We start from the raw sequence: 24,755 nt of genomic DNA, 5'->3' as shown, positions 1-24,755 counted from the left end.
CAATTTCGCTAATTTATGGGTCATCTTCGCATATTAAGTGTTGTCCCACAGACGATTGACGATATTTGGTTGCATTTTTCGTCAAAAAATCGCAAGCGATACCACCACTGGCGCCTCCTCCGATGCTGCCGTCACTCTTCTCAATACCCTTCCCCTTGATCACCACGGAACTGTTATGTCAGGTCGAGAAATGTCAATTTGCTCTAAACAACTCTACCTTCTATATCTACATACCTTGATCATCAGAAATAATTCAATAATGTGTCATACAAATGTCAATCGTGCTGACCGATAGGAATAAACACAGTGCGCCAAATGGTTGTTTTTTTTTTGTACTTCATTCGCCGCTCGCGTGTTGGTGTTTGTGCCGGAAAATAAAACGTGGATAAAGGCCGATCATACGGCAAAACGGCTTATCGCGGTTCGCATTGCGTAGGGAGCATATATTTAGTCCCCAAAAACACTGCATTGATAGTTCGTTCCGTCGCGCTCACTGCCGGTAAGTAGAAACGGGTGGCAAAGGTGCGTAAAGGTGACATCATTAAAGAGATTAACCGGAATCAATGTGGCTGATGAAACAATGGTTGCTATGAAGGCATTAAATAGGCTCACCCCCATATGAAAGCGCCCCCTTGGATGGTCCACCCAGTTGGACGCGTGTCACATTGCATGCTCGGAATGCACAAGAAGTGAAAGTAATACTGCGGTGATCTAGAAAAAGAAAAGAATCGCCCTTTTGCCCACTCAAACCGGTTTCTAGGTTGGAAGTCAAGCTTTTAATCGATTTTTTTATACCTTCACTAAACTCTTTTGCAGCACCTCAACGCTCACCATGGATACCTCGCTGACTGCTTCGCAGATTCGGAACATTTTCCTGAACTTCTTCAAGGAGAAGGAGCATCTGTACGTGCACTCGTCATCGGTCATTCCGCTCGATGATCCGACGCTGCTGTTCGCCAATGCGGGCATGAATCAGTTCAAGCCCATCTTCCTCGGAACGGTCGATCCGAACAGCGATATGGCCAAGTGGGTCCGAACGGCCAACACGCAGAAGTGTATCCGGGCCGGCGGCAAGCACAACGATCTGGACGATGTCGGTAAGGATGTGTATCACCACACGTTCTTCGAGATGTTGGGCAACTGGTCGTTTGGGGATTACTTCAAGAAGGAGATCTGTACCTGGGCATGGGAGCTGCTGACCGACCGGTTGAAGCTGCCGAAGGAGCGTCTATACGTGACGTACTTCGGTGGACATCCGGAATCGGGACTGGAGCCGGATTTGGAGTGTCGTGAGATTTGGTTGAAGCTGGGCGTCAAGGAGGAACACATTCTGCCCGGTAGCATGAAGGATAATTTCTGGGAGATGGGTGAGACGGGACCGTGTGGACCATGCTCCGAGCTACACTTTGACCGTATCGGTGGTCGCAGTGTACCCGAGCTGGTCAACATGGACGATCCGGATGTGCTGGAGATCTGGAACTTGGTGTTCATCCAGTACAACCGCGAGCAGGACAGTTCGTTGAAGCTGTTACCCAAGAAACATATCGATTGTGGCATGGGCTTCGAGCGACTCGTGTCGGTGATTCAGGACAAGCGTTCCAACTACGATACGGACGTGTTTGTGCCGCTGTTTGATGCCATCCAGAAGGGAACGGGCGCACCGGCTTACCAGGGACGTGTGGGGGCAGACGATAGCGATGGTGTCGATATGGCGTACCGTGTGCTGGCGGATCATGCTCGTACGATCACGATCGCACTGGCCGACGGTGGTTTCCCGGATAATACTGGCCGTGGGTATGTGCTGCGCCGTATTTTGCGTCGTGCTGTGCGGTACGCAACGGAAAAACTTAACGCCAAGCCAGGGTTCTTTGCAACGCTGGTTGATACGGTGGTGCTGCTGCTCGGAGACACTTTCCCCGAGGTTCGGAAAGATCCGCAGCACATCAAGAACGTGATTAATGAGGAGGAGCAACAGTTCCTGAAGACGCTTACCCGTGGACGCAATCTGTTGAACCGTACGATCGCGAAGCTGGGCGACAGTAAGGTGATTCCGGGCGATGTGGCCTGGCGACTGTACGACACGTACGGTTTCCCGGTCGATCTGACCCAGCTGATGGCGGAGGAGAAGCAGATGACGATCGATATGGAAGGGTACGAGAAGGCAAAGCACGAGTCGTACATCGTGTCGCAGGGTAAGGAAAAGTCCAAGACGGCCACCATCGATCTGGATGTGCATGCCATTTCGGAGCTGCAGGAGCGCAAAGTGCCGACGACGGACGATTCGTTCAAGTACCGGTACAAGGCGGAATCGACCGATCCGCTGGCACAGTACGTGTTCGAATCGTGCACCGGGCGGATTGTGGCTCTGCGCCATAACAACGCCTTCGTGGAGGAGGTGCAGGCTGGGCAGGAGTGTGGCGTGATACTGGATCGTACGAACTTTTACGCCGAAAGTGGTGGTCAGATCTACGACCAGGGCTATCTGGTGAAGGTGAACGACGAGAGCAGTGAGTTTAATGTGACGCTCGTGTACAACCGCGGTGGCTACATTCTGCACATCGGAGTCGTCGAAGGTACGCTGCGAGTTGGGGATGAAGTGCACTGCCACATGGACGTTGTACGCCGTCAGCTGACGATGAAGAACCATTCTGCTACACACGCACTCAATCACTCGCTGCTGAAGGTGCTGGGACAGGATACGGATCAGCGAGGTTCGCTGGTAGTGCCGGAGAAGCTGCGGTTCGACTTCACCAACAAGGCCGCGATGACGATCGAGCAGGTGGCCGAAGCGGAACGGCTTACGCGCGAGGTCGTCAAGCGCAATGTGCAGGTGTACGCGAAGGAAGCTAATTTGGCCGTAGCTAAAACGATCCGTGGATTGCGCTCCGTGTTCGATGAGGTGTACCCCGACCCGGTACGTGTGATCTCGTTCGGAGTGCCGGTGGAGCAGCTCGAATCCGATCCGACCGGTGAGGCGGGTGTGATCAATTCGGTCGAATTCTGTGGCGGTACTCATCTGCATCAGTCGGGCCATATGGTGGATTTCGTGATTACCACCGAGGAAGCCATCGCGAAGGGCATCCGACGTATCGTTGCGCTGACCGGACCGGAAGCACTGAAAGCACTGAAAAAGACGGAACTGCTCGAGCAAGAGCTGAGCAGTTTGAAGGCGACGATCGAGAGCGATAAGGACGGTAAGGATGCGAAGGAGCACGTGAAGAAGATTGTCGAGCTGACGGACGATGTGTCGCAGGCGACCATTCCGTACGTGAAGAAGGACGAGCTGCGCACGGTACTGAAGGGCCTTAAGAAAACGCTCGACGATAAGGAACGTGCCGCAAAGGCTGCGGTTGCTAGCGGCGTGGTCGAGAAAGCGAAGGAACTGTCCCAGGCTCATCGGGAAGCATCGTTCATGGTGCAGCGGCTAGAAGCGCTTAACAACACGAAGGCGCTCGATTCCGCCCTGAAGGAGGTGCGCAAGGTAAATCCGGAACAGTCCGCCCTGTTCCTGTCGGTGGATGAAGATTCGAAGAAGATCTTCTGTCTGGCAAGCGTACCGAAGTCGGCCGTCGAGAAGGGACTGAAGGCGAACGAATGGATCTCGCACATCGCACCTGTGATGGGCGGCAAGGGTGGCGGTAAGCCCGAGTCGGCCCAAGCGTCCGGCGGCAACTACGACAAGGCGGAAGAGATTCTCGAACTGGCACGCCTTTTCGCTGCTTCGAAGCTGGAGTAGCGACCCGGCTAGATTCGGTAGTACACGACGTAACGAGAGATAGAACGACGTGCATTTTAGCTTCTCGGAGTGCATTTCGGCATTGTTTTGCGGCGCATTTTTTACTCTGTTTTTTTTTGTCCACTCCCGCACGAACAATACGGCGATCGCTAATTGAAGCTTAATAAAGAATAACGTTTATTACATATTAAAGCAACTATTTAGTATCGGCTTTCGTGTTCTCACCGTGGTACATCCTGCCTTTCAGAGGACGTTTCATTGTCTCGACAGGATTCGTAAACGACGCGAATTTCATGAAGCATCTCCGCAATATTCGTACCCATCTTGGCGCTGATCGGAATGACCGGCACATCCACGTGATGGGCCAGCAACTCCACATTTCGTTCCGCACCGGGAAGATCGATTTTGTTCGCTATGATGAACCGTGGCCGCGTTACCAGCTCCTCACTGAACATGCTTAGCTCGTGCATGAGCGTTTGGTACTGCAGCCACGGCTCGTTGACCGACGCATCAACCACAAACAGCAGCGCATTGCAACGTTCCGCGTGCTTCAGGAACTGTATGCCCAGTCCTTTGTTTTTGTGCGAACCCTCAATCAACCCGGGCAGATCGGCGACCGCAATCTGCTCGTAATCGTCGTACTGTACCATCCCGAGATGCGGTTTCAGCGTGGTAAACGGATAAGCGGCTACCTTCGGCCTGGCTCGACTAATGGCCCGCAGCAGTGTACTTTTGCCTGCGTTTGGCAACCCAATGAATCCTATGTGTGCCATACTGCGAAGCTCGAGCGTGTACGCCGTTTCTTCCCCCGTGGCACCAATCTCCGCTACCTGCGGCGCTTGTTCGAGGTCACTCTTGAAAAAATGGTTTCCCTTACCGCCGGCACCACCACGTGCCGCTACGAACATCATGCCTTCGGTGTCCAGATCACCCACCACCTTTCCTTGCGGATTGCGCACAATCGTCCCGATCGGTACCTTCACTACCGTGTGGTTAGCGTTTTTACCGTGGCAATCTTTGGTGGCACCCTTCTCGCCGTCATCCGCACGGAGCAACGATGTAATGTGGTTTAAATCTTTCACGTCCTGGGAGGCTTGCAGCACTACGTGCCCTCCATTTCCACCGTCACCACCATCCGGCCCGGCATTTTCGTTACACCAGAGCCGTAGAAAGGAGACGCAGCCATCACCACCACTACCACCGATCGTGCGAACGTGCCGGCTGTCCACGAAGTATTGAGTCTGACGATTAAAAGGTAATTAAAACGATGCAAGGGCAAAATGATAGGCTTTTCTCACCGTTGGTTTGCTGGATTTGGGCTTTTTGCTTCGTAGCGGGACGGCTATTCGTTGGTTGGAATACCGGGCAGTGTCTATCAGCAACGACCGTCCTACTGGCAGTACAGCGCGACTTTGGCGATTAGCAAAAGCACGTAAAATGGAGCTGAACATTTTAAAACAATCTTAAACTAGTACGCATTACGATTCGGTTGCACAATTCTCTCCTTTTTGCGGTGCAGTGCGATGCCGAGTGCACGTTTGTTTACAATGCCGGTTTTGTTATTGTTTTGAACTGACAGCTGACTGATGGGACTATGGGCGTATCAACGGTCACGGTAAAAATTAGATATCTTGAAATTAGATCGCTTTTGAATGCTTGATATTTTTAGATAGGTTTTGCTTGAATTTCGAATTGACCTCTTTATGTGTCCTAACTATTTATCCTACCACCCTCTGTCTTTTGTATAAGGTATTTTTTTAAACAAAATCCAAATTATTACACCATTATCAATGGCTTTGTACCAGTTATGAACATACGAAATAGATACGAAATGGCAATTGATGATTAGATAGATCGTTCCTTAAGTTTAAGCCCAAAAAAAGTCGTTTAATAGTCGATAATTGTTTTCAAACTAGGATCCAATGGCCAGAGTACTCGTCTAAATGGTGAAAAACTTCCTGGATAAGATGAAAATTGCTATTCAAACTCGTCATCCGTGTTTAAGACGATACCGTTTATAGGACAATCATTCGAAAAGAGGAGCTGGCAATGCTTGAATGTCTTCAAGAATTGTTGAAAGAGCCCTATATCGAAGATACAATATCAGTAGGGAGATCTCACCAGCAATGAATAGATTTTTTAGGTGAACCTCTTTCAAAGTATTTTTTCAAATTTTTCTGATTCGATGTTTGATCGTTGGGCAAGGCATGCACAATATTTACACTATGTTTACTGTAAAGCTCATTATCTAATAGCTAATTATCGATGCAACAAACATGAACCAGCGTTAACAGGTACAAACCGAAACGTGTAAAAAACAAACAAAGAAAGAGGTGTGGAGACACTCAGGCATGCTTATCGCGTTGTGTGAAATGTGTAAATTGTCAAGTCAGACTTTCAGGGGCTAGCTAAAACAAGATTGGTTTAGATATTAAGCTAGAATCAACCAGTAAGATCACATGCAATACGATACAGAGAGATACATACGGCGGTTGTAAAGATGGCAAACTCTTCCACTGCGAGCGATTGCAACCAGTGTAACCAAATACCCGGAAGACTTTACAAGCTGGTGAGATAATTTTTTTTGAACACTTATCCCCAGTGACATCACGGTTCACCGTAAAATCGTGACAAGCTAAAGTGAGCCCGATTTCGTTTTATTGACACCGCGATAAGCTCATCAGCTGCAATTAAAGTCCAATCGTACAAGATAAGATAAAATTTTGCAAAACAACCGATAAGTATGATTAAAAGGACAAACAAAAAACCCACACTCATTTACTACAAATGTACATCATTCACTTGCCGCGAACCGGGTAATTGGTGCGCTCATCAGTAATATTGAATCAATAGGAACATCAATAGCTTATTGATGGGGGTTATTTAAGCGTTTTTTTTTTGCAGCTTCGACACGTTCCCACCGAAAGGCTCTAATTGCTTTACGGCTGTATTAGCGCGTATGTGTTTGTAGACTGGTTCGAGAGTTGGAAAAAAGTGGAATCCATAGAACCATCACTAGAGAAAAAAAAATGAATCAAGACTGCCCTTGTTGAAGCTTTCCGACGCAGCTGATTGGGACGTTATTAATCGAATAAATTCTTCCATTCTATCTTCGGTTCCTCATCAGTGCATTTGTGTACTACGCGGGATGGTAGTAAATTTGGGCGCTTCATGAATGTGCGCCGATGTTGAGCACGCAAAAATAACGTGCGTGTGTGCGTGTACCTTTTGTAAGCGAAGCGTGACGTACCAGGCGTCTCCATTGAGTAATTCGTGCGGCGACGAGACCTCCATTCGCAACATCCATTCTCCGTGGCCCAGCAAATGGGAGCTCAGCCGATTGGTAAGCCTCACCAAATTCAAACGAAACGTTCACAAAAGGACCCCAGCGAGTGCGAACTGGTCTGAAACGGTGCCAGACCTCCTCCAGACATGGCAACCGGAACCAGCCGAAGGGTACTAGGGCACACGAAGGACGAAGTAGAAGACGATACCAGCCACGACCGGTCCGTTCCAGTACCAGCTTCGGAACTTGCACACCAGCGCGTGAAACACAGACCCGCATAGAACCTGCTGGTGTTGGTGATGGAGTCGGCGGCGACAACGGTGGCGACCGCGGCTCTAGACCGGGTAGCGAGTTTGAAACATTCTTTCCGTTGCGACTTTCAGTCACCGTTTGTCGCTGGTCAGGAAAAGATCGTGTAAGTTGTGTAGCCCGGGGCACGAGTACCAGGCCCTCGGTCGGTCGGTCGGTCGGTCAGAAAGCTGAGCATAGCTGAGTGAGTGAGTGAGTTAGTGTTGTGAGCAGTATGTGTTTTTTATTCTACTTCCCAGTGCGCTGGCCATAAACACACATACGAGTGAGAAGTGACGGCACGCCAGCGAGCATGGTTAGCAGCGACCAGCGTTCTGGTTTTTGTTGTGATTTTTGTTCGCGATGAGATCATCAGTGTCTGGGGTTTGATGTGTGTGTGTATGTGTGTAAAGTGACCAAGAGTTTTAGTTTGTTTTAAATGTAATGTTTCAACAAAATCAAAGATGGAAAAAGAGAAAAGAATTTTTCGTGGAAGAGATTTCAAACAAAACGACGCAAACGCTTCTGCTTCGAGTGCTTTCGTGGTGAACCGTCCTTCTGTCTTCTGCGCTACTCCCTGCGAAGGGATTCGAGTGAACGTGTGGTTGGTGAATTATTAATGATACCCGTTGCGACACACGCACGCCCCACCGGACTTGAACGTGGCAACCGGAAGCCGTGCGGGCTGTCAAACTGTCCACCAGCAAGGGGTCGAACCCGGACCGTTCACTGGTTGCTTTCTCTGTAATAGGAGCTCGTTTGTATGCTTGCCCCCATCACTCACACACCCCTTTTTGTGGATGTGTGAGTGTGTGTGTTTGGTCCTGCTGGAACTTGGGGGCCATCGAACTGCTGGCGCCTTTACCACATGAGAATGCGTGAATCATCCTAGGCTTCGTCACCGAGAGAGAGAGAGAAAGCGAGAAGAAAAAAAGATTGGAAATACCCAAAAAAAAAAAAGGGACCGTGAAGGTGTCGGATCGCGTTTGTGACCCAATTTGTTCCCTTTTAATGCAATAGTTGACCTACTGAATGCGGGGGAAATGTGGAGCAGTGGAGAAAAGCCGGAGTTTGAAAACGAGTTTCCTAAGAATGGTGAAGTCTTGGGACACAGATTGCAACGCTAACGAATGGTGAAATGACTTCGTGCGAGACAACAATGGCTTTCCAAGAATCGGAAGTCACTTGTCGCAACGGCAGCTGATGATAACAGGGAAAGCAAAAGAGCATAAGCTTATAAAAGTCAAGCCCAAAACCACCGGTATGACTTCTTGAGCACCGGCACTGGCCAGGATTGCAAAAGGCACATGATCGTTTTAAAAATTTAATACCTTGAATACGAAGGCCGAAGCGTGGCCCACCTGCACCGGTCAAGCTTACAGAGAGGCATAAAGAAGGATTTCAGCTGACTCCTGTCTTCCTATTCCGATGACCTTTCCGTTGGCCATTTTCAAATTTGACATGGAGTGGAAAAATTGCACCATGACGTATACGGTACAACCCCTCTTTACAACGTTGGCCCCAGCTGGTCGAACCGAGCGAGCTGATGTAAAAGACCATCAAAAACTGGTCATAGAAGAAAGAAACAAAAGGACGAAATCAGGAATGTAAGAAAAAAAACCGACTTTACGATGATGTTTTGGTGCATCAAGCCCGTCGTTTTGCAGCAAAAGTTAAACACTCGACGAGCTACTCAACAAGCTTTTCGGCCTTTTATGCTTCTACCGTAGTCACAGCGTACTGTGGCGTGGCACAGTTGGCAAAGGTTCGTTCGATGTGGTTCGTTTGAGTGTTTGTTTTTGTTGTTGTTGCCCTCAGCTCTTGGTTTGATGTTTTACTCCAAATACCTGGAACGCTTCCAGCAGGCGACTCGCACAGTCAATGGAGTGAAGCTACGGAGCGGAAGACAGCAAGGATTCTCCAACTGTGGAAGAAGCGCCGAATGTACTGATGACGGTGTTATTTGACCACCTTGGGGAAATGTGAGTCCTCTTCGCTAGTCCGATGCTTCACGTGCTGCATTCCGCGGTGCAAAGCTGCACGGTATATGTATCGGTAAATCTGAGATCGAAGTTTTTACGAGTCAGCTATCGACGTGCAGCGTGGAAAGGAAGCGTTGGTGAAGCGGTCCATAAATTTCGATAAGATACCGACGCCACACGTACACGGCGATGCAGTTGTACGATTTTTACGGTTGTTTTACAGTAAATAAACGTCGCGCCGGGAAGCGCATAAATTGAACCGTTTTGTTCGGTAGTAGTAATTCATGCAGACGGTTTGCAATATCACTTGTGGTGGTGTTTAAGCTTGAGGGAGGGCATTGAAGCTATTTCTTGTATAAGACCTAGTGGAAATCCTGATATGAGATTCTGCGTGAAATAGGAAATAGTTAAAAGGATACATTTTTTCAACATAAATATTAAAGTCACTTAATGATCCTTATCATTTTTCATAGTGTTAAAATTATTTTTTTTTAATCTGGACACTATACGAGTTATGCTTAAAATTGAATAAAGTCTGAAGTCACGCACAAATTCCTCACTGCAAACATACGATAAGAGCTTTTCCCCACTTTCCCATACGCACTCATCGGGGAATCCTGTTTGCGTTCCAATGATCCCACCTGTCACCAGTACCGCCTGTCCCACCGGCCCTGTCCCGGTACCCATTTTAATTTGGTAGCTTAGCAAAGACGTACTCCAAACAGATCAAATAATTGATAAGCTTGAAAACGCAAACGCATCGGTGAGTACTCGCGCCGAGACCAAACGTCAAGAAGTGAGCCACCGACCGCTAGATGATCACGCACGGCTACGACCGGCGACCGGTCATAAGTTTAATGGATGAAAGATAATAAAGCGAAGCGGAATGAGCAGTAAAGCGACCACCGTACCCGATTCCCTGCTTAACTTGCTTCATTATGGGGAGTAGTTCAGCCAATGGGGGGAGTGGAGTCGCGTTGGTCTTTTTATTCCTTCTTTCATATCGCTTTCGTTACTCGCAACAAGCAAAAATACATCGTCACTTGAGTCAATTTGGTTTGGTTCACCGAGGTAATTGCTGGCTCGTCAAGAGTAAAGTCAGGCTAACCTTTCATAAACTCGCAAAAAGTATTAAGTGACAGTGGGTCGTCGGTAAAAATGTCAATCCTAGTTGTTGGGTACAGTGGGTGGATGAGTGTGGATTGATAGGAGTTATGGGAAAGTTTTAAAACGAGTAATTGTACTAAAAGCAGTGGTGTCAAACTCATTTTGGCTTTCGTTGGCCCAATTACACAATTAAAATTTTCGGAATTGATTGATGACGAGATATTAGAATTAACCTTCACTTGAAAATCCATAAAAATAGTCTTGTTACATAGAACTCTTCAAGAAAAAAGTTCTGGCATTAGCACCTTACCTCGAGAGGGTGTGGCCTAACAATTTTGGCTATCTTGGCTTAAATAACTAGAAGCTGGATAGCAGTCCTGCTTGTAATGAGATGACAGAGATTGGATTTGATACAGATCTCTTCGTGTACCCAACTGGAACACATCAATAAAATGCAGTTCAAAAAATAAAATAACAAATGGCGTTATATTACAGATCTTAAAGGGTAGTTAACATCGCATCAAATGCCCATTACAATAGATTGCCGGAAATCAACAGACACACAGTTCTTGTATCAATACAGACTTAGACTGTAGCATGAATTCACCAAGTTGTAATTTGCAAGATGCTGTGTTCTTGTGCACTGGTTAGAATCATCTGTCAGACATTCTCTTCATATTTTGGAGGACCGGTTCTATCGAATTTGTTCATATGGTTTTTCCATATTTTCATATTTTTTCCACATGTTTCCAGCATATAACTGACCAAGATTATTTGGAGCAACTGATTAAGCAGTCCTTTTTCATCAACTTTGTCATTTAAATGTGTCAGGTTGGGGCGGTCCGGTAGTCGAGGCTACAGCGGCGTCGGTCGCCACACGACAGGACCGGGGCTCTAATTCCATACAGGTCGCCTTACCGTACGCTACGGGTGTAATCAAGTCACCGAAAGCCGGAAATGGCAGGTTGAGGCCTTTAGAGGTTAGTTGTAGTGCCAGGGAAGAAGAAGTGCCAATGAAGAAGAAGAACAAATGTAAACGGATCATCAAAATTTCAAAAGTATGATTCAAAAAGATTTTTTTATTAGTATTCTAAGTAAAAAACAACCCTCTTGAGAAGCCCACAACTACCGATTGTATAAACACTCCTTGTGATGAAAAGAACACGTGGACCGTATGTTTGACACACCTGACAATGAGTAATCAAGGCTCGTAGATTTTTTGGCTGTAAAAATCGTTGAAAAGAAAAGAAAATTTATATTTTGCTCCGTTGAATTGAGGTTATACAAAAGTTAATATAATTCTCAGTACAAAACACGAGCAACACATCAACTAGAATAACTTCCACATCCGGTCGAGGATAGTAAAACAAAACAAAACCCCAAACATAGGGTAATCTCTTCTGTCTAACACACCATGGTCGCAGGTGATTGGCATCGTTCACACTAGCAAATACCATAAACCATGACGCGATTTACAACGTCGATTATGTGATTGATCCATTGGCGGTTCCCGTTGATGGGGTACGATCGACAGCAGCACAGTTGCTCTGTCTGCTAACGCTTCGAAGTTACTCCGTTCACACCCGGCAAATGTGATACACTTTCTTTCCACTAATTTTGGAGGTTTTATTTTTAGGTGCCCTACCGTTGCTTCATGGGACGGAACAACCGGTCCCAACAAACCATCCTCCGCTCAGCTCCATTCCTCCGCGACTCGTGACTTCTCCCAAACATAAACCACCATTCCATTAGCTCCTGGTTCGTTCTTGTCCTAATCCATCATCGAGGTCACAGGAATTTCGCGAGCCGGTGACGCGTCGCAACACTCTGACACCCATCTCGCCTGTGTTGTACGGATCGGTTTTCAGTTTTATGAAATGTACATCGGCGAGAGGTTCTTTTTTCTTGTTTTCGTTGCCACTAACGAACGTTGAGTGGCTACACGCGGACACAAAAGTATGCCGGCACGCAAGGTAACAACATCGTTGCTGCTGTGCGTTTTTTTTCGGTTGTAGCTGTCTCGGTGCATGGTGTGATGAGTATGACGTCATACTACGGCACTCACTACAGTCGTGCGAGCGTTCGTTTTTTTTTTTTGGCCGAAAGAGCTAGAATGAATCTTATGGCTTTTGGTACTCCGGTCGGTACCAGACAGATATCGACTGTCACCAGTTTGATGGTGGCTTGGTTGTGGATTTGCCGAGCTGCACCACGTACTGCTTGCATGTGCCGATCGAAGGTCAATGTGACGGATGGATTGTTGTGGAAACGAAGGAAGAGCACATTGTCAGTGCTAGGGGAAAATTACTCTGCAGTGTAACTTTTGCGGTTTTGTTTAAGTTCGTGGAAAGTTTTCCCGGTCGCGATTGAGTTGTGCCCAATAGCTAGTGAAAGTTAACCGGTCATTAAAGCTAGCTGAAGTTTGCCTGCAGATAGGGGAACAAATTTGAAGAGTTTTTCTGAACAAAAAACTTCACATGCGTGTGAAAAAAAGCATTTGCTGCTCATAAATAGCTGATGGTACCAGCTAATGAAATATACAAATCGCATCACTTCGAGCCGGAAGGTTTTCCCTTAACCAGGCGATCAGCCCCTGCTACTGCTACTTGGTGTGCTAGCCAAACAATATCGGGGTTTACAACGAAATCGGGCACCACGACTCAATACATATTTAATCGTGGGAACGTCCATGGTATCGTGTAGCTTAAATGAAACGTGTTGCACTTTTTAACCTCACGCAAGGACGTTTGCTTTGCTGGGCGCCTTTGCATCTACTCGATGGAGGCGCCCAGTGATTCTTGTTATCAGCGTGGTGGGGTGAATAGAAGATCTTACCATTAGAGATTTCTGAGCTGGAAAATAGTTTAGAAAGTGAGAATCGTGTCTACTGTTACTTGTGATTTTTATTAACGTTCCCCATTAAAGGTAGCAGATAGAGGGCGTTGCTTGCAGCATTTGGCTTAACCCCTTTTCCAGAACAGTAAAAGTCTTAGGGGAGTGGTTTCAACAGGTGGTTTATTACTTTCTTGTTTGGTGTAGATATAGTGGGGGAAAACCAACATTCAGTATATAAAAAAACCACACTTACTTTGGAGGGTGTTGAGTGGATTATTCAGTGTCAACCACAACGTGGGATAATGAAGTCATCCGTACTGAAACCGGGGGGGTGTATTCCCTTTATCCAAGGAGAAATACTTTACAACACTGCCTGCCGAGCCTGTTTGTTATCTGTATGCTTAAGGGAGTTTTATTTTTCACCGCAACTTCAAAAAGGACTTGAATACTTACGCTTTGCCTTAAAAAAAATCAACGAACAAGGACAAAAGCAGGCCTCAAGCTCATAAAGACCCCGCTTTGTTTAGATAAAAATTATAAACTGTGATAATCCGCGGGCGTTAGCTGGCCCGCAAAAAGTAATAGGGGACCGAGCAGTTGTGTACACTCAATTGCATAAATAACTTGGTGTTTTCCACTTTCTATTTCACTCGGCACGGGGATACAGATGACACCGAGCTGCAATCTCCATCCCCGTGACTGTTGATTAGGGTCATCGAGAGCGATATGCGATACTGTGTGCCCATGGGGTAGAAAAAGGAAAACGACCGAATGTGTCCGCATAAGGAAGTGCTAGTGAAGGAAAGCTTGAGTTGAGTGTTATTTCTTCCGTACAGTTCGGTTTCGCGTTGGTTAAGTAACGTCTACTACACTTTTAAGGAGAAACCCCGAATAAACGGTATCGGTTGTGCCTTTCCGTGATAAGTGTGTTTCTGTTCGTGAGTGTGTGCGTGAGTGTGAATTGAAAGTGAAGTGGTAAGCAACCAGAAAAGGTCCTCACTCTGTTGCTTCGGATCGTAAATCGTACCCGGTTTAGTGGTGTCCGCAGGAAAAGTGCTTCGTGGTTCGAGCTTCTTAGACGGAGCCCAGTTTTTGTGAGTGTGTGTGTGTGTGTGTGTGTGTGTGTGTTTGGTCAACGGTTTCGGTTTCATGGAACGCTACTAGCATGGATTTGATATCGCTTCCACCCTGCTCGAGACGCATGGAACTGACGACAATGGTGAACGAACAACCGATGGCACTGTCGCCTGCGTCCACCTCGGCGATTAAGATCTCGACGACATTTTTAAAGGTACCCCCACACACACACACACACACACACATTCCCACATTTACTCGGGAAAACACTAGCTTGAAGACTGTTATAGAAGCGAGAAGGAGAGTTGCTTGCATGAAGTTGCCTAGTTTGCTGTAAAAAGGAATATCGATGGTTATGTTTTGTTTGCGTTTTACTTGCGTTCCCACGTAGTTGAGCGTGCCGGTTCGTCTTGTTTAGGTTGCTCAAAACGCCCCCCTCACCTCAAGACACCAAAGACAAAGGTTTCTTGGAAGGTAGAACAGTAAATGAACCTCATGGTGTGTGAGTGACTTGTGGTGAAGTCAATTATTTCACCATTTTCCTTTATTTTGAACCACAGTTCAGTACAGTTTTGACGCAACCGAACCGTAACGTTTTTCATGGACCCTTCAACTTGACGTTGAATTGAAATCACACATTATCAAAGTTCATTATTTACCTATTGTTAAATTGATCCTGAATCCTTTCGCAACACTAATCGAACATAATTCCTGTTAATAACAGCAAACCTGTTGAGATGTTTGTTACCCGTGCTCGGTTGGCTTCAAACCGTTCAAGGGTTTTATAATTGACGCGGAATGAAGAAAGCAAATCACACTGTTGATTTCATTCATATGTAGAGATTCATGCTTGATCGATTCATTAGTTGCGCAGCGAAAAAAGAAATCAAATTATCATACACATCATTTGCTACCAGCAAACCTTCACCATACCGAATCTCCTCCGGAAAGGCTCAATTAAATGCCGGCCCATCACTCGCGTGTAGGTTGCATTATGTACGCATGCAGCCGATTGTGATTAGGGATGATAAATTAAATCCAATAACACATCAGTGTACCTGTTCCCGGACGGCTGTTATTGTTGATTGATTACCGTTGCAAATATTATCGAGAGTACGATGAGCGCGAAGGTGAAGAAAATCCCGCTGGATAAAGACGGATCCTTCGACTGGGATGAGGTGGCATTCCATCGTATTATTAGATTCCCTTAAATTGCATTGTGTGCATCTCTCCCTGCGGTGCCACATTTCAAGGCAAAACAGTTCGTGCATTAAATTGCACACTCACACGCAGCATCCAGATCGAGCACCTTGTGAGCACAGCATGATTGTCATCATCATCATCATCAGCACTGTGGGCTCATCAGTGTGTGGGTTTGTTTTAGCAGGAAAACAATAATTTTCCGATGAATCGCTCCATTAGACAGCAAAAGGAGATGTTGTGTCCTTTGTGTCGTTGTCGTTGAACTGTGTCCTTTCGAGGAGCGTTCTGCCCGGAGAGCATCTCGCGCTCCTCTCTCCGGTACTTCTATTTTCCTTCATTTTCCCAGCAGAAAGGAGACACCATTGTTGAAGCATTAGCAGCTTTGAACAGGTTGCAATTTACCGGCGCCAGGCCGAGTGTGCCTTCCATGCTGCACGCAACGAAAGCTAGCGAAACTCACCATTCCGGTTCCGTTGTGGCGTGTGCTGGCAACGGTTTCCCATTTTTGCAGGCACAAACTGCAACGGTTCGTTCGCGGACAAAGTGAATTTGATAACGGAGCGGAGCGGGGGGTAGCGAGTATTACCTTGTGCTGGCGGGATTGTGCAACCGCACCAGTGCCGCTAGATGGTTAAGAACGCTGACGCCAAGAATGTTGACGCCATCGGTTTGTGTGTATTGCGCCCGGAATGTCATCAATGAGCAAGGAGGAGATGCGGGAGAGCAGGTCGCTAAAACAGTTTAATATGTTGCTATGTCGCTTTCACCAGGTCTTGAACTCTCGGCTCTTTGCACTTGGCGGTCGGTTTTAATCTAATCCGTTGTATCGAATCTGCTTCCAGACGCCTGTCAAGACGGACCAGGAAATACTCCAGAACTCTATGCTGGAAGATGACCCGAATTCCAACACCATACTAGCAACGACCGGCCTGTCCGAAGACAACCGTGCGAATCTCGAGAAACGGCCACGATGGGGACCCCGGCACAAAGGAGCTCAGGAGCTGGCGAAGCTGTACAGTAACGGTAGGTACGGAGTGGGTTGTGGCGAAGCAGTTTCTGCTTTGATAATCGAGCTACCATACATGCACGGTGGTCTCCATATTGGCACGGGCGGTGGTTTCGGGTTTTTGTACTTCCGCCCGCGGACTTGTCAGCTGCAGAGAGCCTGATGGCTTAATTATGCGATGCAAACACGGGGTCGGCGATAGGGCGTACCGCGTTGTATGCACCGATTGTGTGCAGACCGATAAGATGCCGAGAGTGCCGCCGCCGGATCACACAAGCGACACAAAGGTTTGTGTGTGTGTACGGCTAGCGGTCGGAAGTCACAGCATACGGCGTGGAACATATTTTAATGCCATGCCAGTACAGGCTGTCATTTAGTCGCGGGTTTATGCTCGTCTATGTGCGAATGGAGCTCGCGAATGGGGTTAGAATTGAGGGTGATTTAATCACTATCCGTACAGTGAGCGAACAGTTGACGATTAGTGCCGGTTAGTGTGGTTATTAAATTGTCAAATCAGAGCTCAGCGCCATGTGGCGAGTAGGGTGGCAAGTGCTTGCTAAACGGTAATTGAAATGAATGGGGTTTTCGCAACTGGATTGTTTGTTGATAAAAATGAGGGTTAAATCAGGTTAAATGGGTATAATAGGATCTCAAGCATGGAGACTTTTGGAGAGATCTTAGCGAGAGTGTGTATCTACTACAGACATGTGGACTATTAGTATGAAATTTTCGTATTTCCATTTTTTTATTAACTACTACAGTACCTAACATAGCTTTAAGTATAAATGATTTTCCGAATAAAACAAACACAAGAAACGATGTTTAATAACGTTTTTATATTTATTCGTCTGGTTGATCTACGCTAGCTTCGCAGCTAGTCTTATATCAGTTAAAGCAAGAGTTAGGCTATACGGTAGCCACAAGCGATTGTTCTAGCTCCTCTACGCTTAGGTGAGCTTGTGTACCAGTCGATCTTAACTCCATGGTGATGTCAGAATATGTGATTTAAATTTTTAACTATTTTGTAATTATCATATGGGTAGAAGAGCTTGTAAACAGACTATGAAAAAAAAGCATAATAATTCACGAAGACGAGCACGAGACTAAAGAGGCCAAAGAGTGCGTTGAAATAATCGGGGAGGGTCCATCGCGAAGGCTACGAAAAAGATCGTAAGGAGAAATAGTTGTTAGGACAGCAGGAATATTACAGGAGGCCCTAACTGAAGCTTCCTCGGACGGGAAAATACACTACTTCAATGAGCTTTAAGAATAAAAAGCAGAATCGGACAGGGTTGAATGGGTTGAAGATGGGTTGTAGAATAGCTAAGCGAGCATATTTTCACTGAAAATTCGCTAGTCTAGGCATCGCTGTAGTTCTCGGAAGACACCATATTACAGTAGCGTACCCCAGAGTCGATCAAACTCAGTACCAGCTAAAGGATTTCAGGCAGAAGGGATCATGTATTTCAGTTGAGATCCTGAAAATTAGTGTCTGTGATTTCTTAACTTTGCTCATATCGAGTTCAGCGTGGACGTTTAAGGAGGGAGACTCTTCTAACCTTAAACCTAAATCTACGGCATTTGTTACACGGTTCAGTTGTTAATAACGCAGGGTGTAACTAAACGGAATCTTAAGGGATTTGGGAATCTAGATTGACCTCACCCAACACTTATGACGCCAGGATAAATATTTACCCTTGAACAGTATATTTTCTGCTCCAGAAAATCGTATTTTAAAATCATGTTTAAGAACTTGGATCGATTTAAAGAGATCAGATCCATATTTATGGTAAGCTATCACATGAATACAAAAAATACACGATCATACATTTTTGGCATCTTTGGCACGGGCAGATAGTGGGAAACGTTGCCAAAACCATTTATTCGAACGAAAACCTTGATGACAGCATTGTTGCTTCAAACAGACGACGTTCTGCAATCGGTTGCACTTTCTCCGCACGCTGTTGCTGTGCTTGTTCGAGACGGTTGCATAATTTCTTGCCATTGTAGAACCTTAAAAGAAAAAACAAAAACCTTGAGACGTGCACCGGGATACGGTCAAGGATATCGAACGCTTGGTACACTTGTTTCCGTTTTATTTTGGCACCAAACATTTCGCTCACTGTACGGATAAGGTCAGGTCGATTTCCCGTACTGGGTTTCCCCCTTCCTTTTGGAAGCTTTCAAATGACGATGACAATAAATGCTCCATTTGCCAGCACTACAGTACTTGCAAACTGCTTAGACGGTGTATGCCTCTATAAATATGTCGATGGGCGGTTTTTTTCCTTCTGCCTTACGTGTTATGCCTAACAGAAGAGGCCGGGAGGTTTCGGGAAAGGGAAACAAAATGTCGGATATATTTAGAACACTGGAGGGTGGATTGTTTTTTGTACAATAATTATAAAAGCTCTCGTTGTGTAGGTCCCACTTCACACAAACACACGCCTTGCTTGATGATATTTGTGCTCTTGGAACAAGGTGAGGCGTGTGCTCCTTTCGTTCGTGGTAGCCCGTTCTAAGTCCTGCTGCTCCTGCTAGCACTGTTGCTTGGTGTGAGTCTCACGCTAGGAAACATTAGTGTACGGAACACACGAACGGAAAGCCATTGGAACCGGATGTATTGTACCGGACTCGTTTCATCCTTCCCTTTGATCGTTCATCGTTCGAAGAAGTTTGGTTTCGAACCGTAGACCGAAGAAAGAAGTGAAGAGTGGGTTCCATCAAGAAGCACACACTGACATTCACAAGAACTCGCGCCCCAGCATTGTTCGCGTGGCTGAACATAAATAGTTCCAGCACAGGCAATCGCCATCGGTCAGAAGCCTTGTTTGGTTTTGGGTTGGAATGGTTCGCTACAGGTTTCTTCCATCGGTCGACCCGGGTGATGGAGACGCCTGGTCATTAGCCAGTGCCGAAAGATTGTTTTATGTAAATGAGATTTGACTGTTGATATTTACCCTCGCTGGCCGTTCTTTTGTTTCCTTCCGCTGCAACTCACGCGCTCAGTGGTTCTATTTGGCACTGTTTGCTTCTTTTCGGGCAAGCACGTACGCCTACGGGGAATAAACGGTACAGGTGGCAGTTGAGCGACCTGCTCCCATACTACGGGCGCTACACTAATGGGGCATGCTTAGTCGGTCACGGGATTTGCGGGTAGCATAAATTGATTGGAGATTACTGCGAAATTGACCGTAGAACAACGGACCATAGAGCAAGGCGTAAAGCTTCTGCGCTCTGGACGTTACGGGGCGATCGATGCGATTGAAATTGGATTTCGTTTCGAATGTGTATGACTATCGATTAAGACAATGAAGTCTTAATTAGTAGAAGGTCAAATGATGTTCTTAAACTTATTTTTACTTTCTCAAACATAAAAAATATCGTTGCCTAAAAATTTACCAGTTGATGGAAATTTGTGTTTGAAACGGTGTTTTGGAATAAATTTACTTAGAAGAACTAGATAGAACTTTTTTCTTACCTTATTCATTGGGAGATAAGTTTATAACCATTGTCATAGTTTTATTTTTTATGTAAAAGAAGTTCATTTTAGTTCTTAAACTGTCCAGCTGTTTTGGTTGCAAATTCCTCCAGCTCTCGAATCTTTTCATTTAACCTGTTTAAGCTAAAATAGGAGAGATTATTTTGTGTCATATTTGTGGTCAACATCCAAATATTTTTCGACAGAAAGCAAAAAATAAGGTTTTTGCTGCTAATTTCTCGGATTTCAGAGGCATTATATTTAATCATAAAAACGGCGCCGGCTTTCATACGGCAGGACCTGGGTTCAAATCCCATCTCAACCGTTCCCCCGTAGTGAGGACTGACTATCCAATAACGTGGTATTTAAGTCTAGTAAGCCAGAAATGGTTGGCAACCTTAAGGAGCCGTTAGACCAAGAAGACAGAAAGAGGCTTCCACTTGTATATAGACATTGGCAACTTTTGCACAGTGAAATCTGGTGTCGTCATGAAGGAATAACGATTGAATTAGTCCTAAAATGGTGGAAAAGTTGAAGTTAGACTTCAACATTTAGTAGATCACGGCAAATGAGGAACATGCTTCCGATTTGGTGTATCTCATTGAGTCATCAATGTCTAACTTGACCTTTATGCGACAAAAGTGTACAATTGCTCAGCTTAGGAGCTGATTCGGTAAAAAAAAACGCTAACTATGATGGCGCCTGGCTTAACGGAACGAACCTGCATTGACGCCCTCTTTTAACCTACTTCTTCCCTTACAAGCTTCTTCTTGGCATTACGTCCTAAGTGATCATGCTGGCCATGGAATGGCTTGCTAGACTTATTGATACTAAATAGTTGGATAATCGGTTCTCTCTATGAAGGAACGCTTCGGCTGAGATTTTATATTCAGTCCAGCCAACAATGAAACAATATTCCGAATCTAACGGAAAACATCAAAATAAAAACGGATGCTTTTGCATGAAGTCCAACATAAAGTAGCTTGAATTGATTCTCCAGATACGTAGTTATTTTAGTGAGCTTTTATACAATTACAATCATGAAAGCAAGATGGGTAATTTAATACTTTAAAGCACAAATTCATCCCTCATGTTTTATTAATCCAACATTAAAGTTAAGGAGTGATTAGTACTAAGCAACCAAATAAAATCGCACCAGACATATACCGTCTCTATGTTTTTAAAGTATTCATCAAATTGGACGGTCAAAAATGGGGTTAGAGAGAGAGAGAGTACTCTGATGAGAGCGGTTTGTGGCCTTTGAAACACCCATAATTGACATTTTGTTGCGGTTTTGATGTAATTATCTTCACTTGGGCTTCACTTCACTGTGACGGGCTTTAATCTTTTTGGTGCCTACGGTTTCGTGCCGTGGGACCTCAAATTAATTCCATTTATTGCGGTTTGCAAAAGAAATGATGCGGGTTCATTTGGTGGGCAATGGACCGCTTCAAAAAACTTTCACCCTGCGTTGCGAAGGATGGTTTTTTGTTTAAACGCGTCTGTTTTGTAACTGCTTTGAAGTAATAAATTAATTGTGTGACAATCGCTTTCTGTACATTGCAGGGAAGCGAACTCAGGAGCTGGTGTGTGTGTACATCTGCATCTCGCTGATGGTGCTAAATCTCGCCCTAATACTAAGACACTTTAGGTTCGAGCGCATCAGCAACGTCGTGGTGGCAGCCATCTTCGGCATACTGACGGCAGACTTTGGTTCGGGGCTGTTACATTGGGGCGCTGACACCTGGGGCTCCGTCGATTTGCCCATCGTTGGTAAGGTAGGTTTCGAGTCTCGATCGTTCCAGCGCGCTTGTGAAAGGTATTCATATCCTTTTTTTTTGTATTTCATTCATCGCGCAGAACTTTCTTCGACCATTCCGAGAGCATCACATCGATCCGACCTCCATCACACGGCATGATTTCATCGAAACGAACGGGGACAATTTTATGGTTGCCCTGCCAATACTCGGCAAGCTGGCGTGGAACTTTTTTACCAGAACGAATGCCGAAATACAGCAGGACTATGCTATCAGCGCGTACCTGTTCCTGTGCTCGATTTTCATAGCCATGACGAATCAGGTAAGAATGTCTAGCCGGAAGGTTTTTTTTCCCTCAGCGCATTGTGTGTTGAAGTTGATGAGGGTGTAACTGGGGTTTTTTTTTGTTGATGGTTCTTTGACAGATTCACAAATGGTCCCACACATACTGGGGTCTACCGAGATGGGTACTGTTTCTGCAGAATCATCACATCATCTTGCCCAGACGCCATCATCGCATTCATCACGTTGCACCGCACGAAACGTACTTTTGCATAACGACAGGATGGCTCAACTGGCCGCTGGAGAAGATAAAGTAAGTACATCACCTACCTTCAACCGAAATCGATGTGTGTGAATAACTCAAAACTTTAACTCTTTCGCACAGATTCTGGTCCACACTGGAGGCCATCATTGAACTGTCGACTGGCCATAAACCTCGTGCCGATGACTTAAAGTGGGCCCAAAAGCGAACTTGATCCTTTTACACCATCGCATCCATCCTGTGGCTTCATTGACCGGACGACGGTACGACGTGATAGCAATAACGCTGATTTCCGAGGCAACAAAAAAAAAAAAAAACCATCGTACATGGCACACGGAATCATACCAAACTAAATAGCAATATCGCATTTCGTGCAGCACAAAGCCCATTTGGATTCGTGGAGGTTGGGAAGCCGGAGTCTTGCAGAGTGCAGCTTGAAACACGCACACATAGGCACCACCTTATGGTAAACCGTTTCGGAAATATTTTTAACATACGTTTACGGACAATTTTGATACTTTATAGGTACGCAACCCGAATGTCAGTTGAATGTGCAAATAGTGCAGGACAGGAAAGAGGTCAGGAAAGAGAGACATAATTATTGCGACTTACTGGGCTGGTTAGGAAAATTGTTATGGAATGGACTATTTTAATAGGCAACTTAATAGGCTTCGATTTTTGTGAAGCAAACCGGTGGCTTTAAGACGTTGAATTTTAATATTTGCGCATCATAACATCTGCAGACCTCAGGATAATAACAAAAAAACGAGAAAACGCTTACAAAAATATATTAAATGTCAATAACTATGTCCTCTTGCCTAGAAAAATACAATAGCAAAGAATGTCATAAAGCATCTGATTTTGTATCGCAACTATTTAACTAAACGATCAAACAGCTTCTTAAAATATTTTTATTTTATTTAAAAGCGACATTTTGAAGGACTCAGCTCAAGCTTTACTTTGGAATTTGGCTTAAAAATATGAGTTAGAATTTAATATGAAACAAAAATGTATACGAAAAGCGCATGTTTTGTTTCAGACGATTGCAATATTAAAAGCTCTTTTACACACCTGATGCCTGCTTGAAACTAAGCACAAAAAAGCAAATGAACAAGTTCAACAAACAATAAGCATAAGTATAAGCATAAGAGAAAATAATAAACAATAACTCCGTTAGAGCAACAAACCGAAATCATACACACACACACACACTCAAGAAACACAATGTACTGCAGAAGATAAAATGGATTACTTTGAGCACTAGCGTAAGACTAATCGTACAATCACGTTTTTCGAATGTATTATAGCGGCATCAAGCAAAGAAAGGTTTTGGGGAACAAATACCGCACACACACACAGACACCGTGCTACAATTTTAAAACTGTAAGGGCTTAGTGATTAGTTTACAAAAACAAAAAAGCAGTGCAGTGAATTTTACTATTTAAAGTACCGAAAGCGAAGAAAATGATAAAACAAAGTACACTCAAGGTAGTTATATATGCTGAAGCTTTAGGCGATGCGACAAAATAGTTAGTAAGACAGCAAGTAACGGGGGGCTGATTTAGTAGACGGACCCTGATTAGGGATAGCTTTTTATGCGAAAGATTGGAAGGGGAAAGCTGGATTTGTACTGTAGCTTGTGTAGAAAGAAGAGACACAAAACCTCCCTTAAAAGATGTTGACAGTGAGTGATGTTTATTTTTATTTGTTTCTGTGATCAATTCCAGAATATTTCGCTTGTCAAGCAAGAAATGAAAAAAATATTTAAAAAATAGAAAAATAAAGAAAGCAAACAACTTTAAGAACGACTTGGTTTTGATTCTTTCTACTTACTTACTTATCAAGCGCTACAATCGCGTTGCGGTCTGCAGGCCTGCTGCAACAATCCTCTATACCGCTCACGGTTTAGCGTCGACGTCTGCCAATCCTTTATCCCGGCCGTTCTGGCGGACGCATCAACTTCATCACTCCATCTCAATCTGTCCGTGTGGATGGCCCAAAAGGACTTTAGGGGCTGGGTCGTCCGGTGTCATTCTCCTGACGTGACCAGCCCACCTGAGTGACCTGGCGAGTCTATTTCGCTGCACGATGGTGAGATCATTGTACAGCTCGTAGAGCTCGTAATTGTAGCGGCTCCTCCATTGTCCTTTCACACATACGGGGCCAAAAATCCTTCTGAGCATCTTCCTCTCGAACGCAGCTAAGAGGAATGCTTTCTAGCTTGAGATATGCTGTTGCAAATGAGATGAAAAATTACGGAGGGACAGTTCGGGTGAGATTTGAGCCACGGTCCTGTTGCGTGAAGACTGGCACCGCTGTCACTTTTACCAACGGCGCGCTCCGCAATACTTTATTGTTGTTCGAATCCTGTCAATCTTGTTTCAAAATATGTAATAAAACATTCACTTTTCTGTCAATCACAGCAGAAAACATGTCAAGATGAATTAATAACG

At 45.3% G+C, this 24,755-nt stretch overlaps 3 protein-coding genes across 17 annotated transcripts; 2 read left to right on the top strand and 1 right to left on the bottom strand.

The window, feature by feature from the left end:
- Positions 1-308: 308 nt before the first annotated feature.
- Positions 309-3,932, top strand: LOC118508962 (alanine--tRNA ligase, cytoplasmic). Of its 3 annotated transcripts, none has more exons than XM_036048903.1 (2): positions 309-499; positions 817-3,932. In XM_036048903.1, exon 2 carries the CDS (start codon positions 833-835, stop codon positions 3,734-3,736), a length of 2,904 nt encoding a protein of 967 aa, XP_035904796.1. In that variant the 5' UTR covers positions 309-499; positions 817-832; the 3' UTR covers positions 3,737-3,932. The 3 variants fall into 3 exon arrangements, with proteins under 3 accessions (XP_035904796.1, XP_035904798.1, XP_035904797.1); XM_036048905.1 differs by lacking the exon at positions 309-499 and adding an exon at positions 594-695; XM_036048904.1 differs by lacking the exon at positions 309-499 and adding an exon at positions 648-760.
- LOC118508963 (mitochondrial ribosome-associated GTPase 2) lies at positions 3,887-5,309 on the bottom strand. The gene is made up of 2 exons (XM_036048906.1): positions 5,035-5,309; positions 3,887-4,977 (listed from the first exon to the last, which is right to left on the bottom strand). The coding sequence occupies exons 1-2, from the start codon at positions 5,185-5,187 to the stop codon at positions 3,958-3,960; spliced, it is 1,173 nt and encodes a 390-aa protein (XP_035904799.1). The 5' UTR covers positions 5,188-5,309; the 3' UTR covers positions 3,887-3,957.
- Positions 5,310-6,600: 1,291 nt separating this feature from the next.
- Positions 6,601-24,104, top strand: LOC118508960 (plasmanylethanolamine desaturase). 13 transcript variants are annotated; one of them, XM_036048892.1, is made up of 8 exons: positions 6,601-6,693; positions 6,864-7,079; positions 13,902-14,525; positions 16,357-16,537; positions 21,568-21,779; positions 21,862-22,080; positions 22,184-22,353; positions 22,426-24,104. In XM_036048892.1, the coding sequence occupies exons 3-8, from the start codon at positions 14,400-14,402 to the stop codon at positions 22,514-22,516; spliced, it is 999 nt and encodes a 332-aa protein (XP_035904785.1). In that variant the 5' UTR covers positions 6,601-6,693; positions 6,864-7,079; positions 13,902-14,399; the 3' UTR covers positions 22,517-24,104. The 13 variants fall into 13 exon arrangements, with proteins under 13 accessions (XP_035904785.1, XP_035904786.1, XP_035904794.1 ...); XM_036048893.1 differs by lacking the exons at positions 6,601-6,693; positions 6,864-7,079 and adding an exon at positions 7,349-7,437; XM_036048898.1 differs by lacking the exons at positions 6,601-6,693; positions 6,864-7,079 and adding an exon at positions 7,353-7,523.
- Positions 24,105-24,755: the final 651 nt, after the last annotated feature.

The sequence above is a fragment of the Anopheles stephensi genome, chromosome 3, assembly GCF_013141755.1.
Source record: "Anopheles stephensi strain Indian chromosome 3, UCI_ANSTEP_V1.0, whole genome shotgun sequence".
Lineage (NCBI taxonomy): Eukaryota > Metazoa > Arthropoda > Insecta > Diptera > Culicidae > Anopheles > Anopheles stephensi.
This window is presented reverse-complemented; position numbering and strand designations above follow the sequence as displayed.